Genomic DNA, 16,060 nt, shown 5'->3' on the forward strand with positions numbered 1-16,060 from the left:
TACAAGATCTTGACCAAAAATTGATGCACCTCTTAATGGAAATAACATCACAACATTTATTTCCATTGAGAGGTGCATCAATTTTTGCTCAAGATCTTGTATTGACAAAGCAAGAGGTGAGCACTCTGTAAAGTCTCCTCCAGCACATCCCAAACACTTACACTGAGGTTCAGGTCAGTGCCAATTCATGTGTGAAAATGATTCTTCATGCTCCCTCCCAACAATTCTTTCACAGTTTGAGCCTGATGAATCTTGACATTGTCATCCTGGAACATGGCCATGATACATCTTAATACATGGTTTAAGAAATGAGAAGCTACACACTCCATCTTTTAGGGTTAAAAGAATCAGTGTCAAACATATAACATGCTAGAAAAATAATAATCACTGTACGTTTGTCGTGTGTTCTGAAGTCTGTCAATCATCATTAGAGCGCCACCCTCAGGCTGAATGACGTACGGACATTAGAATTCTGCCAAAAGTGTGTCTGATGTGCGATTAGAAGAAAATAAACCTTACAAAAATGGTTATCTTAAGAATCTGCCCTACCAACTGCATATTATATATATACTATACCTTAGACATCGTGTGTAACACTGATGACACGCCAAGAGAGGCGTGCTTCAGATCTGCTATAAAACACTAGGAAGCGCCCTCAGTCCGTCAGAACACCTGAGATCACAGGAGCCGCGCTGTCAGTCAAACCCTCACAAGAAATACCGAGTCTGTCAGAGGAAGGTAAGTCAAATAAAACATTTTTGTTTTGTTTTAATCTAATGTAAGTCGTCAGTGTTAATGTGCAAGTTAAATCTCCGCTCAAAAGTAAAGTATAGCTACTAGCTATTAGGTTTTAGTCTAAAGTGTATGAGAGGTTTGGTTTCAAACACTAGTTCTAAACACTCATTTTATCTATTAAAAATATTGATACACTATTAAAATATCAGTTTCACCATAATATTTTGCTGTTGTAGGTAAACATGTGAACACAATTTTAACACTGGGAAAAATATATAATATTACACACACACACACGGTTTAACTAGCCTATATTATTAGATCAATGGTAGGCCTGTTGAGTTTTATGCGTTATACAATTCTTTTTATACAATTTAAATATTTTATATATATATATATATATATATATATATATATATATATATATATATACAGGGAGTGCAGAATTATTAGGCAAGTTGATTTTCTGATCATATTTTTTTCCCAAGCACATTTTACCAATTCCAATCCACATCAATCTTAATAACTACTATTAATATTGTTTTTAATCATTTATAAGTGATATATTTTTCATGAAGGCTGGAAATGAAAAATGCCTTATATTCAGGTGTGCAGAATTATTAGGCAAGTTTTCTTTTACAGGCAAAATGAGCCAAAAAAGAGATTTAACTCAGACTGAAAAGTCAAAAATTATTAAATACTCATGAGAAGGACGCAATACTAATGCAATACTAGAAATTGCAAAGTTAAAGCATGACCAAGGGACAGCAAAATGCTCATTGGGTCAGCGGGGTCAGACAACAACAGGTGGAAAAGAAAAGACACATGTTAACTGCAAAATAATTAAGAATTAAGGTGAAGAATTAAGTGTGAAACCATCAGGAACCCTTTAGTCTCCAGCGCCACCATTTTCCAGAGCTGCAACCTACCTGGAGTCTCCAGAAGTGCAAGGTTAGGATCTCAGAGACTTAGGTTAGCTAAAGAATCCTAAAAATGACCTGCACTTGATAAGAATCACAAGCTGAAGTGTTATAAAATACATGAAGACTGGGTTTTAATAGGGCTTATAGACAGACAGATTGAGAGTGACTCCTGAAGGACCAGCACCACATCCTCTTGTACCACTGTTTGAAGAATTTATCCAGAATCTGGCAGTAAGGTGTGGGAGTTTACTTTTAGTCCATCTCTTATCCTGAAATGTCTGTCTTGCAGAGATGGACTAAAATGATCTTCCAAAACTTACTGCCAGATTCTGGAAGATAAATTCTTCAAACAGTGGTACAAGAGGATGTGGTGCTGGTCCTTCAGGAGTCACTCTCAAGCTGTCTGTTTATAAGGCCTATAAAAACCCAGTCTTCATGTATTTTATAACACTTCAGCTTGTGATTCTTATCAAGTGCGGGTCATTTTTTAGGATTCTTTAGCTAACCTAAGTCTCTGAGATCCTGAGACCTTGCACTTCTGGAGACTCCAGGTAGGTTGCAGTTCTGGAAAATGGTGGCGCTGGAGACTAAAGGGTTCCTGATGGTTTCACACATAATTCTTAATTATTTTGCAGTTAACGTGTCTTTTCTTTTCCACCTGTTTTTGTCTGACCCCGCTGACCCAATGAGCATTTTGCTGTCCCTTGGTCATGCTTTAACTTTGCAATTTCTAGTATTGCATTAGTATTGCGTCCTTCTCATGAGTATTTAATAATTTTTGACTTTTCAGTCTGAGTTAAATCTCTTTTTTGGCTCATTTTGCCTGTAAAAGAAAACTTGCCTATAATTCTGCACACCTGAATATAAGGCATTTTTCTTTTCCAGCCTTCATGAACAATTATATATCACTTATAAATGATTAAAAACAATATTAATAGTAGTTATTAAGATTGATGTGGATTGGAATTGGTAAAATGTGCTTGGGAAAAAATATGATCAGAAAATCAACTTGCCTAAATTCTGCACTCCCTGTATATTATATAATATATATTATAAATATAGTATAAATATATTTTATTATAATTTATTTTATTTTAAATTTATATGCAATTGCATGAATCTTGATCCGCAGATTATGTATTACAGAGTGAGCTTTTTATTTTTATTTTCTCTGTTTTCTAGATGCACTCTCATCAGTTCATGTTCATGATCATTTCTGTGATGTGGATAGTGACAGTCACAGATGCAAATCCATACAAACCAGACACAGACATCCCTGCAGAGGACATGACCAAATACTACACCGCCCTGCGGCACTATATCAAGCTCATCACACGACAAAGGTAAGATAAAAAAAAAAAAAAGTCTAAATTAATCAGTAAAATTACAGAAAGAAGCAAGTCCTAAAGTATTTAGCAAAGTGCAAGCAAGTTGAAATCAGGGTTGCCAGGTTTTCACAACAAAACCCGATCAGTTGCTACTCAAAACTATACCAAAACTAGGGGGTCCCACAGTAAAAATCGCATTCAGGTGGGTAAAATCCACATTTTCGGCAGGATTCACCTGGTAAAAATCACATTCCTGGGCTAAATATCATGTTATTTGGGGTCGCTTCTACCCGAGGACATGAAAAACAACCCATGGCAACAGTGTAAAAGTAGCCAAATTCCACAGGAAAACTACCTTGTATATACTGTATGCACTTTTGTCATCACACACAACATCTGATCTAACTAGCATATGCAAAAGAGATCTTTACATGATACAACACAAGAACCAGTTTGGGATTTTATTTATTCTAGAGCCAAAAATAATGTTATAGGAAGACTTTTATTAAGCACTAATTTATTATCCAAAAGCCAGTCTTGTTAAATAATAAAATCAGACTGAAGAGATTGTATTTGAAGAAAATCAGAATTTGATACATATATGACAGTGTCATCAGCATAAAGTTGAACATGACAGTTTTTGAAAATTAATGGTAAATCATTAACATAAACTGAAAAAAAAGAAGTGGTTCCAATATTGAACCTTGGGGCACACCTCTTTGTTGAATCAAAAAAATCAGATTTATTCCCATTTAAGACAACACATTGTTTTCTATTATGCAGGTATGAACTAAACCACAGAAACTGCATTTTCAGTAAGACCAATAGCATGGAGTTTATTCAAAAGCAGATAACAAACAACCAAATCAAAAGCTTTAGTTAAATCAAGAAAAATTGCACCTGTGAGTTTACCATCATCTGAAGCTGACAACACATCATTAGTAAACTTAAGTAATGCAGTAGTGGTAGAATGATTGGACCTGAAACCAGATTGAAATGGTGTTAAATATTATTAATGCCTACACAGCAAAATCTCCAGAGTTAAATCAGCTCTACTCAGAGTATACATATGGTCCCTCTCTAAATAGTTTTAAATAACACTAAAGCAGAGTTAAAGTTAATTAATTGCTTAATTATCTAATTAAGTGATGATTGTGCATTAGTGATGAACACCTGCTGTTAACAAGCAGAATCACTGAAGAAAAGAAAAACACAAGAACTACAACTGACTTCAGTCACAGCCTTATTAATTGCTTAATTATCTCAATTAACTTCAGTGTTACTTTAACACTATTTAGAGAGGGACCATATGTACTCTGAGCAGAGTTGATTTAACTCTGGGGATTTTACTGTGTAGATAATTTGAAAGTTGTTTGTAAATTAATTTTTCAAAAACAATTAGATATAGATATCTTCCCATGGACTTGGAACTCGACGTTTCCCCAGGTTCCCAGATATCCATCTGTAGACCTTGTTGTCTTTATAGTCCATTGTGTCTTGCCTGAACTTGTGTGGAGTTTAAAAGTGGTCCTGAGTTGTTCCTGGTTGTTAATTTGTAGTTCATCTAATTTCTCCCTGTTATACATGGTTTCAGTTTCTTTCTCGCAGTACAGAATAGAAGATTTTATAGAAGATAAAAGCATGAAGCATGTTCAACAGCCCAAACATTTGTATTGGTTTTTATCTCCTGCTTTAAAGCTGCAGTCCGTAACTTTTTTTGGTTAAATATGATCCAAAATCAATTTTTGAGCAAGTACATAAACAGCCAGTGTTCAAAACTATCTCCTTATCTTAGCCCGATTCTCAGCGGTAATCTTGTAATAATGCGTTCTAATCCGAGTGGTACTGGTGGGTTTTTGTGGGAAATTCGAGCATGTCACCGTTCGTCATTGCGTCATTACGTCATTACGTCACGTCTCTTTACATAAAGAAGGCGTCACAGCTAGTGGGTTATATCGCATGTGAGAATGCTGCAGGCATCAGATCATTTATAGCCTTTTCTCACAGCAGCTGGAATAATTAAAATTATCATTTTGGTGGAGGATTGTATGGTATAACAAATTAACGTAAGTGATTAGACTGTACAGTAATTGAAATCTACGGGTAACGCTAATACGCGCTAAATACGCATAGTCACGCATTGCTGATGTTGTTAATATTAACAATTTGAGAACAATTATAACAATAATAATAATTTGCATGGTTTGACGTGATATAAACTAAACTATCGTTAGATTTAATCATCATTGGCAGCGCCATTTATTGTAATGCTTTTTTTTCTCTGTTGGTATATTTGTTGCTTACTTGTTCAGATGACATTTTCCGGTGAAAATTCTTAGTTTGGTCGTACTTCCAAGACTACATTCTGTGATTCCGAAGCACAGTATCCACCAATGTGGTGACTGACAGCAAACATTAGATTAATCCGAGCTGATGAGCTGTGCCGATGCACAACGCACGTAAAGATGATAATTCCGCAAATAACTGCAATTGCAGGTTTCAAACAGAGATGGCGACAAAGAGGCAAAACTTACGGACTGCAGCTTTAACTTAATAAATATTTAGAATACACAGTCAAACCAAAAATGATTCAGACATTTTTTATATTTTTGATATATTTTTACTAGTGGGTGCAGGACACTATAGTTAATTTATGTAAGGGAAGATAGAAAAATAAAGTAAACTGTGACATACACTATATTGCCAAAAGTATTGGACACCCCTCCAAATCATTGAATTCAGGTGTTCCAATCACTTCCATGGCCACATGTGTATAAAATCAAGCACCTAGGCATGCAGACTGCTTCTACAAACATTTGTGAAAGAATGGGTCACTCTCAGGAGCTCAGTGATTTCAAGCATGGTATCGTGATAGGTTGCCTCCTGTGCAATAAGTGCACTCGTGAAATTTCCTCACTACTAAATATTCCACGGTCAACTGTTAGTGATATCATAACAAAGTGGAAGCAATTGGGAACAACAGCAACTCAGCCATGAAGTGGTAGGCCACGGAAAAATCACTAACTTTCTGCAGAGTCAATAGATACAGACCTCCAAACTTCATGTGGCCTTCAGATTAGCTCAAGAACAGTGTGTAGAGAGCTTCATGGAATGGGTTTCCATCTCCGAGCAGCTGCATCCAAGCCTTACATCACCAAGTGCAATGCAAAGCATCGGATGCAGTGGTGTAAAGCTCGCAGCCACTGGACTCTAGAGCAGTGGAGACGTGCTTCTCTGGAGTGACGAATCACGCTTCTCTGTCTGGCAATCTGAATGGACGAAGTCTGGGTTTGGCGGTTGCCAGGAGAACGGTACTTGCCTGACTGCATTGTGCCAAGTGTAAAGTTGTGGTGGAGGGGGTTTATGGTGTGGGGTTGTTTTTCAGGGATTGAGCTTGGCCTCTTAGTTCCAGTGAAAGGAACTCTTAATGCTTCAGCATACCAAGACATTTTGGACAATTTCATGCTTCCCAACTTTGTGGGAACAATTTGGGGATGGCCCCTTCCTGTTCCAACATGACTGCGCACCAGTGCGCAAAGCAAGGTCCATAAAGACATGGATGAGCGAGTTTGGTGTGGAGGAACTTGACTGGCCTGCACAGATTCCTGACCTCAACCCCATAGAACACCTTTGGGATGAATTAGAGTGGAGACTGTGAGCCAGGCCTTCTCGCCAACATCAGTGCCTGACCTCACAAATGCGCTTCTAGAAGAATGGACAAACATTCCCATAAACACACTCCTACTCCTAAACCTTGTGGAAAGCCTTCCCAGAAGAGTTGAGGCTGTTATAGCTGCAAAGGGTGGGCTGACTCCATATTAAACCCTACGGATTAAGAATGGGATGTCATTAAAGTTCATGTGGACGTAAAGGCAGGCATCCCAAAACTTTTGGCAATATAGTGTATTATACCCAAACATTCTTCATACAGTAAAATTGATAAAAAAATTGGAACCAAAAATTTTCTGTCACAGTTTAACTCTGAGATCTTGTCATAATTAATTACCTTTTTCTTTTTTTTTAATTACAGTGAATAAACTGTATTAATAAAAGAAATGTTCAAGATGTCTGAATAAATTTTGGTTTGTATGCAGAGTTTTTGATTATAGAAGCTGTTTTCTGCCACTAAATAAAAATAAAATAAAAAGGTAGTTGCAACTTTTTATCTCACAATTCTGACTTTATTTTTCACAATTGCTTTATTTTCTCAGAATTGTGAGATTTAAACTTACAATTGCGAAGTTAGATAAAAAGGCGTAATTACCTTTTTTTAAATTTTTATTCCGTGGCAGAAATGAGCTTGCATGCTTGTTGTCCTAACCTCTCTCAGGTATGGGAAAAGAAACAGTCCTGAACCCATGTTCCTGAGTCTGTTGTTGAGAGAGACACCAGGAAGCATTCCTGAGCTGACATATGAGGAAGCAGACACTGAACATGACAGCATCAGGTTAGAACACTGCACATTTTTATTTAGCTGGAGACTGGATATTATCTTTTTATTAGTTGTCATACATAAAAAAGAGTTTATGAAAACTTTCACTTAAAAAGGTTTTACATAATTTCCTCTCTCTCTTTTTCATGTTATACAAAGTTACAAAGATATTGCTTTTTGATTGTGTCTTTTCAGATTCAAGGAAATGCCAGTTTGGAGATTTTTGTCACCCACCAAACGATGTCAACGATGACCAGAGAGTGGCAGTGTGCAGCTTTAAACCATTGATACTGCCTTCATTATGTTCTGTACTATTAAATTCATTAACAGTATTTGTGAATTAAAAGCATTGCAGAAATCAATATTAATAGTTGTATATTCATTAAATCACAGACACATTAATTAACCTCACAATGAAAACATTTATAATGCATGAATATAGTTTTTGGTTTTGGGCCAAAAGATACTTTTCTAGACATTTTTGAGAAATGTGAGTTTCTGAAATATATTTTAATATCAACAACAATTTAATATATTACAGTACAGTCCAAAAGTTTGGAACACTAAGATTTTTAATGTTTTTAAAAGAAGTTTCGTCTGCTCACCAAGGCAACATTTATTTAATTAAAAATACAGTAAAAAAACAGTAATATTGTGAAATATTATTACAATTTAAAATAACTGTGTACTATTTAAATATATTTGACAAAGTAATTTATTCCTGTGATGCAAAGCTGAATTTTCAGCATCGTTACTCCAGTCTTCAGTGTCACATGATCCTTCAGAAATCATTCTAATATGCTGATTTGCTGCTCAATAAACATTTATGATTATTTTCAATGTTGAAAACAGTTGTGTACTTTTTTTTCAGGATTCCTTGATGAATAGAAAGTTCAAAAGAACAGCATTTATATGAAATACAAAGCTTCTGTAGCATTATACACTACCGTTCAAAAGTTTGGGGTCAGTAAGAATTTTTATTTTTATTTTTTTGAAAAGAAATGAAAGAAATTAATAGTTTTATTCAGCAAGGATGCATTAAATCAATCAAAAGAGGCAGTAAAGACATTTATAATGTTACAAAAGATTAGATTTCAGATAAACACTGTTCTTTTGAACTTTCTATTCATCAAATAATCCTGAAAAAAAATATTGTACACAAATATTTTGTACAATTGTACACATTAAATGTTTCTTGAGCAGCAGATTAGCATATTAGAATGATTTCTGAAGGATCATGTGACACTGAAGACTGGAGTAATGATGCTGAAAATTCAGCTTTGCCATCACAGGAATAAATTACTTTGTGAAATATATTCAAATAGAAAACAGTTATTTTAAATTGTAATAATATTTCACAATATTACTGTTTTTACTGTATTTTTAATTAAATAAATGTAGCCTTGGTGAGCAGACGAAACTTCTTTTAAAAACATTAAAAATCTTAGTGGTCTGTTATATATATATATGTAATATCAATAATATAAGAGAACATAATACCTTACTATATATATATATATACATATATATATATATATATATATATATATATATATATATATATATATATATATATATGTGTGTGTGTGTTTTACATTATAAATTAAATTATATATAGAGGGAGAGAGAGAGAGAGAGAGAATGTATAATATAAAATGTATATATAATATATATATATATATATATATATATATATATATATATATATATATATATATATATATATATATATATACATATAAAATGCTTTAAATGTGTTGATGCTGCTCTCTACTGGACAACAGACGCAACATTAACATCGAGGTGACCACTGACCACCTGAACTGAAGATGTAGGCTACCTGTAAGTTCAATATTTGATTTGATTCCAGTGTCAAAACCGATCATTTTTTGTAAAAAAAACGATCATTTATTTTTGTAAAATGGTTAAAAAGTCCAAACTCCTAGTTCACTGATAGATTCTTTATAAAGGGAATTGTTAATTTAAAAAAATGTCAGAGAAACCATAACATTCATATTCAACATTTTTGCCTGGTCGTAGAACACACTTCAAACTGAGTAAGGGCGGAGAAAATCTCCTCTCACATATTTCATAAATGAGTCGCACATGCGAACACAACGGTCAGTGGGCGTGTCTTTTTGCATCCCATGCCTCTAATTGGTCATTCCACTCGGGCGTCAACGAAAGGGGCATGTCCGAACGTCTTGACTGACATATAGAGCACTAGAGAGGATAAGTGTCTTGTTCTGTCTGCCTGGGACATTCATGGGGCTTTAAATTTCTCACCGGGACACAGAGCCACCCAGGGAGGTTAGTGCGGTAAGTCTCGGGGACTGTGGGTCTCTTGTGATTGTGGCTGCGGGTGTTTTTGTGTGAGTAGGGCTCTACACGTGGCTGTCTATACAGCTGTCTCACCCTGTGGACACTTTTGATTGGAGCGCTAACCAGCTAAATCCAGTTAGCCGTCTAATAATAAACAGCTGATTGCTGCTAGCGTTTCGCGGCTACACTCTTAAAGCTAACTCTTGCAGCCAATTCAAGCCATGAATGAAAGAACTGCAAAAACGAGCCGACCGAACTCACGATGTTAACTTTATGTTGTAGGAAAAACGAGTCGGGTTTGTAAAAGCTGTACTAGCACAGCGCGAGCAATGTGCTCAGTGCGTCCCACGCGCTGCTGCGCGTTTCCTTTAAGTTGAATGGGCCGCACGTGCGCTTGTGTTGCCATCATAAAAATCTATGGCGTAGTGTTAGGTACGGTCCAGAGTGACTGGGAACGTTAACTAAAGGGGGGTTATATGCACTGGAATAGTATCTGAATAAGACGAGCCACTGCCAGGACAGTCAACTGTAGCTAGAATGCGCGAGCAAGTTGCCTGTAGCAATAAGAGCAGCTCTATTCAGGAACAGTCAGTGGCCTTTGTGACGTTATAACTCCTTTACAACGCACATTATTAAGTGCTTATCTGAATTTCATCTACATATGTTTATGACTTCTTTAGTGGGCAATTTACGTATCTACATCTCAAAACAGAAACCTGCGGTTTTTAATTTTAAGAAATTAATATTCATTATTAATAATTGTCATTATTAATATTTCCTCAAGGGTGCATTGAATTGATCAAAGTGGCAGTAGAGACTTAAGTTTACATAATCGAATCCTGTTAACAATGCATCGCGGTTTCAACATAAATATAAAGCAGCTTAAGCGTTTTTAGAAATGGGCACCAAATCAAATCCCTAACTTTATATATGTTTGCGTTTTTGTGTTTCCATCCAGTGTTTTTAAATGCAGTATCCCAACATTTGCAAACAAATATGTGAATGGAAACCCGACTATTATTGGAATAGCTTGTAAGCAATTGTTACTTGAAGGTAGGTTTTTCATAAACACTTTTTGTTGTAGCCTACTGGTTGAAGCTCTTTTCACATTCTGATAGCAATCAATAATAGAAGTGGTCCTAAATATTAAAAAACAGGACCAAAAACTGTTCATCCAATCGTTCGAATTCAGGACCGAATGCAATGATAGGATGTCCTACCTGCCTGTCAACTTAATGTGTACTTGCATATAGCACCCTGCTCGTGTAGATGACTCTGTCATCACCGTGTTGCATGATAATGCTATGCAGAGTTAGAGGGTGCTTCTCAAACATGAGGCTGTGTCCTTCCTAGTCCAGACCGTTCGGAGGCTTGTAGGCTATACTCCTCAGCAGCATTTTCACTGGCCACAATTTTGATGTTGGTAAATTACATTTTATATGATTAAAGTTGACTTTGTTATGCTTAAATTACTTTATTTTGAGTCATTTTACTTGATTTAGAAGATTTAAAACCCTTTCAAAAATAACGAATTGTGTGATTGGATTGTAATTTTGTGCTACGACGATCTTCAACGATCATTTGGCTGTAAACTGAAATTATATTCAACCCGCCAAAGTGGCTAGTGGGAGTGGCTGTCTTACCCACCACAGCTGAAATCTACCCGCATTTGGCGGGTTGGCGGGTGTTAATGTCAAGCCCTGCTCCTCAGCATTAAACACAAGATTGAGACGGTCTAGTAAGTGCGCATGGCTATCTCACGCATGTTCCCGCCCCCATGGTCGCGGCACAAGAAGTTGTGTTTACAACGTCTGGTGCGTCCAAGTCACTTTCGTTTGGAGCAACTCTTATTTAACTACACAAAAATACAGCAAGGTTTTTAACTCTTCTTCTTGAAAATGAAGAACAAAGAATGTGCATTAATTTTTCATTAATTTATGAAAAAACTGTAAACTTTATCATTACATATCATATTGTTACATAGGCGCCGATTTATGTTTCTGCCGGTGGGTGCCCAGTAACCCCCCCCCCCCCCCCTTTTTTTTTTTTTTTTTTTTTTTTTTTTTAAAGATATTATAATTTCATTCTTACAGCTACATTACAATATAAGTATCGAACTACTACTATATTTTAGACAAATCCGCATTTTGTCTTAGTATTCCCCATTGGTCTCGTGGTAGAGTTACCGTTAATACAGTCAGAAATTCTCTCGTGCTCTAATTATCAGCGGTTCGAATCCGCCCTCGCATAGTTTTTTTCTCTCATTAAGATCAAAGAAGTTTATTTATGATTGTATATCAATACCAGGGAACTCAAATGAATGTCAACTGGATGTTTCATTTGAATTCGACCCAAAACAAGCACATTCTTTTCATGAGTGTTGTCGTGCTCTCGTTGAAATCTGATGATCAGACAGTAACGTTACCTAAAGGTAGCCTACACTGTTATTTCGTCAGTCAGTCATGAAAGTCAGGTGGTTAAAAGCTTCTGTCAACTTTAAATCCAGGAAAGAAGACCATTTTAGGGACAGGGAAAGGACAGTTTTAAGTTCTGATTCTGAATCTGAGCGAGCGCGAGAGTGATGGAAATCCGAGTTGAGATTTGTGCTCGCTCAACACTGGACGCGCTCTCGACTTTTGCCATTAAAATAACGTCATTGAAACGGCCTTAATATAAGGATCGTTTCTGATAGCAATAGCAATCGATTTTTTTTTTCTTGTTAAAATCCATGGAGAATATCTCGTAATTTTCCGTGGGTGCTCGACCATTTCCACGGGATCGGCGCCTATGTATTGTTATATTACAATGCTTTTTGTGCAGGAAATAGCTTACTTAGTTGTAAATAGAAAAACCTGACAATGTCACTGCTAAATAGGGCTGCACGATTTATCGCGATTAAAACGCATGAGATTTTGCAAAGGCTGCAATTATTTAATGCGCAGCTTGTCAGAGCTGTACTGCTCTGTGATCAGTAGTAAATGCTTCTCCATCTGAAAGCCAGAGGGCGCTCTGACATTATAAGTGATTCAAACTGGCACTGCTTTCAGATGGATGAGCATTTGGAGCCATACTTCATTGACAAGCTGTGCATAAAAAAATAATCGCAGCCTTTGCGATTTCATAATCGCATTAAGAATAAGCGATAATTGCATTCAAGTTCAATGTTATTTTTAGCATTGTGCAATAAATCATGCAGCCCTACTGCTAAATACCTTTATTCCGCCATGTTTCTCACTGACACGCCCCCAACTCGTAAAGATCGGGGCTTAAAGAAAATCCAGAGCTTCCTACTCATATTTTACGACATTGTGGTGCTGTTCATGTGCTTTCAACTCGTAAATACGATCTTTCAGATATGACTTTAACGCACCAATACTAGGATGTAGCCTTCCAATTCAGAAGCACCTGAGCGATGAATACAAACAGCAGCCACATTTAACAGTTCCTCCTGAACCAAAACAATGAGATTATGCTGCGTTTAAATTGTAATTTCTAATTAAGAGATGGCAACCCTCGACGTTCTACCTGAAGTGGTTCATATCCTCAGACTCCAATTTATGCATTTCTATGGCAACACCATCAACAGTGTTGGTGAAACGTTGGTGAATAAACTGTTTGTAAGTTGAGTGTGCAGTCATATTTTTCATATATATTTGGACTTATCCTTCTTGACTGGCACCTCAGATGGAGTGCGTTTGTTTCTTCTTTTATAACACCATCAACGGTGAAATGAATCTGCAGCAGTCAGGTGGTACAAGTCAGAGCTCTGTAAGTTGATTACGTTCATTATTATTGTAATGTTCTGTGCTTTGAGATGTGAGGTAATTTAACGCTGTCTCTCGTGACGCTTTGCAGACTGTGCTCTGGCTGTGCGTGTTTGTGTTTTGGAGGAGGCGTGGCTTTGAAGTGAGGGTGGGATCTTAAGGGGTGGTCACACTGCACTTTTCGTTCCTGTGACTTCCATTCAAACATATACAAATGCATCAGTCTGGAAACGCAAGCGAAAAGCAAAGCCACTGGAAGGCAAGCCTGCAACCTTTAGCCAAAAAAGAGTAACGGCTAATGCTAACGCTCCGCCTCTGGCGGTATGCAGGGAAGGAGACCAGAGGCTGTTTTTTGAATGGATGTCAATGGATGAGAGGCTTCACTATGCTGATTAAACCGCTTTTGTGGGGAAATAGCTAATCATTTAATTAATCAACAGCCTGTTTGTTAATCTTCAGCATGTTTTATACTAAAAAATACTTTCTTTGGGAACTATATGTAGATTTTCGCTTGATAAAAATGTACGTTTTCAAGAGATGGCAGACTAGGGAATGTTGCGACTGATGTCACTGCCATTACACGATAGGCTGAGAGGTGCTGCACGTGATTAAGTTAGGCAGTAAGAGATACAGACCCTCTTATCTCCCTATTATATACAATCTCTGGCGAAAAGTGTGAAAAGTTTCACATTTTGCTGCATTCCAAAGTTCAAGTTTGGTGAACTTTGACCTGCGAATTCGCATCACGTGAAGACGTGCGACCAGTAGAAGATCGATTCGTCATGGCATGAACTCTTGACTGAATTAAAAGAATTATATTTTTTGCAGTAAGTTAAGTAGGTTGTATATTTTTACAATTTTTAATGTATTAATGTACCATAATCTTGTATGTTGAATTCTTGTTTATAAAAAAGACGTTGTAGACCATGATGTCATATCACGACCGCTGCAGCACCCGATTAAATTTTGCACGTTCAAAGTCTAGTGTGACCGCGGCTTTATGCTTTCAAAGCTAGCTTGCTATTGCTAGCCTCTCTGAAATTGCTTACACTACCTTTAACACTTTCAGGTGTTTTACTGGCAGAGATGAATGTTGTTGTTGTTGTTTTTTTATTGTTGTTAAATTGTTAATTTTTAATCCACATTGTGCACTCAAAATACACCTTATATTCCGTGTCATATTTACTTTTGGTCATAATTCAGGGTTATTTATTTGTTATTTGAATCAGAAATAAAATCTCTGGAACGTGTTAGTTTCACAGGGTTTGTAACGCATTGTGATTACTTCGAAATACTTTTTTATTTGCTTATTTATTTTTAAAGATTTTGTCATTGCCTTAATGAAAAAATACTGAGAACTGTAGCTTTGGTTTCAGATGGATGAATAATCAGATGTGTCAGAAGGGTCCTTAGTTAATGCATGGCAGGTGTTTGCAGTTAGTTTAAAACTGTAACAGTTGAGCAAACATTTCATGTGATTTTGTTTGTGCTGACTTGTTTCAGAATGTAAGTTTCTCTCACAAGCTCCTTCACTTTGAAACACCTTGGCCTAGTTACATTCTCCCCAGCCTTTTGGCCTCAAGCTATTAGTGTGTACATGCTATTTTACACCAGATTGCAACCGCACATCATGTACAATATGATTTATATCAAATCACACAAGACGGATAGTCAGCATTTGATCACTCTGATCATTTAAAATGACCAGTTTACTGGGTTTCCTGTAGCCTCTGTCCAAATGGGGCAATTGAAATCATTTAAATGTGACATTTTAGTTTCTTTAGGAGGTGCCTTCATACAAAAATGCCCCCTGTGAAGTGAGACAGGAATGCCGCTGTCTTAGCTTTCAGACGCAGCCTTGATCTCATAATGACTCACAATCAGATTAAACTTCCACGCTTGTTCTTAATCTGTTATATTCACCTGCTGCTACAATTGTGGTTGTTCAACTTCCTTAACTTAACCAATCACAGTCTTGGAACGGATATACACTGTATGACAGGTGCCTGGACTTGTGAAGACATGATTATCTTAGTGACATGATTATGATAGTATGTTTTGCTCTTTGTGTTGCCGGTGTACACTGTTGTTGTTCAAACATTTGGGGTTGGTTTTATATAATAAATATAATATATATATAATATAATATAATATAATATAATATATATATATATATATATATATATATATATATATAATAATATATATATATATATATATATATATAACACACACACACAGTGGATATAGAAAAGAATCTCCAACATATCAGAAAAAATAAATAAATAAAAACCAGGATCACTGAGTTGGAAAAAGGATCACCCCCTTCCTAAAAATGACTTGTAAATCAGGTTCAGGTTGAGGTTCAGGTCTCAATCAGATGTAGCTAAACACCTTCTCAATGCCACACAAAGTCATTTGACTTTCAACTGTGAACAGATGTGGTCATTTTGATTAGCTCAGCTTGAAAAGAGCTTTCCTGGAGCATTTCAGTCCTTGGTAGTGCAACTGAAGAAAACAATCAACTATGGACACTATCAAAAGATCTCTGGGATA

At 36.3% G+C, this 16,060-nt stretch overlaps 2 protein-coding genes across 6 annotated transcripts in view; both read left to right on the forward strand.

Moving 5' to 3' along the window:
- Positions 1-340: 340 nt before the first annotated feature.
- On the forward strand, positions 341-7,780 carry LOC125243860 (pro-neuropeptide Y-like). Its single transcript, XM_048153703.1, has 4 exons — positions 341-738; positions 2,841-3,001; positions 7,317-7,433; positions 7,614-7,780. The coding sequence occupies exons 2-4, from the start codon at positions 2,841-2,843 to the stop codon at positions 7,669-7,671; spliced, it is 336 nt and encodes a 111-aa protein (XP_048009660.1). The 5' UTR covers positions 341-738; the 3' UTR covers positions 7,672-7,780.
- A 1,808-nt stretch (positions 7,781-9,588) lies between these two features.
- pals2a (protein associated with LIN7 2, MAGUK p55 family member a) overlaps positions 9,589-16,060 on the forward strand; it is a 28,293-nt gene continuing 21,821 nt past the window's right edge. For all 5 annotated transcript variants that reach the window (XM_048151765.1, XM_048151767.1, XM_048151766.1 and 2 more), the window contains exon 1: positions 9,589-9,737. The gene's annotated coding sequence lies outside the window, so the exon portion shown is untranslated. The remainder of the gene's footprint in view (positions 9,738-16,060) is intronic.

This window comes from Megalobrama amblycephala, linkage group LG13 (genome assembly GCF_018812025.1).
Source record: "Megalobrama amblycephala isolate DHTTF-2021 linkage group LG13, ASM1881202v1, whole genome shotgun sequence".
NCBI classification, from domain to species: Eukaryota; Metazoa; Chordata; class Actinopteri; order Cypriniformes; family Xenocyprididae; genus Megalobrama; species Megalobrama amblycephala.

Bases quoted from the DNA above. Each gene is read 5' to 3' on its own strand.
- LOC125243860 (XM_048153703.1), top strand. From the start codon at position 2,841: ATGCACTCTCATCAGTTCATGTTCATGATCATTTCTGTGATGTGGATA. The intron at 3,002-7,316 runs GTAAGATAAAAA...AACCTCTCTCAG, and splicing joins AAGCTCATCACACGACAAAG to GTATGGGAAAAGAAACAGTC. The intron at 7,434-7,613 runs GTTAGAACACTG...GTGTCTTTTCAG, and splicing joins ACTGAACATGACAGCATCAG to ATTCAAGGAAATGCCAGTTT.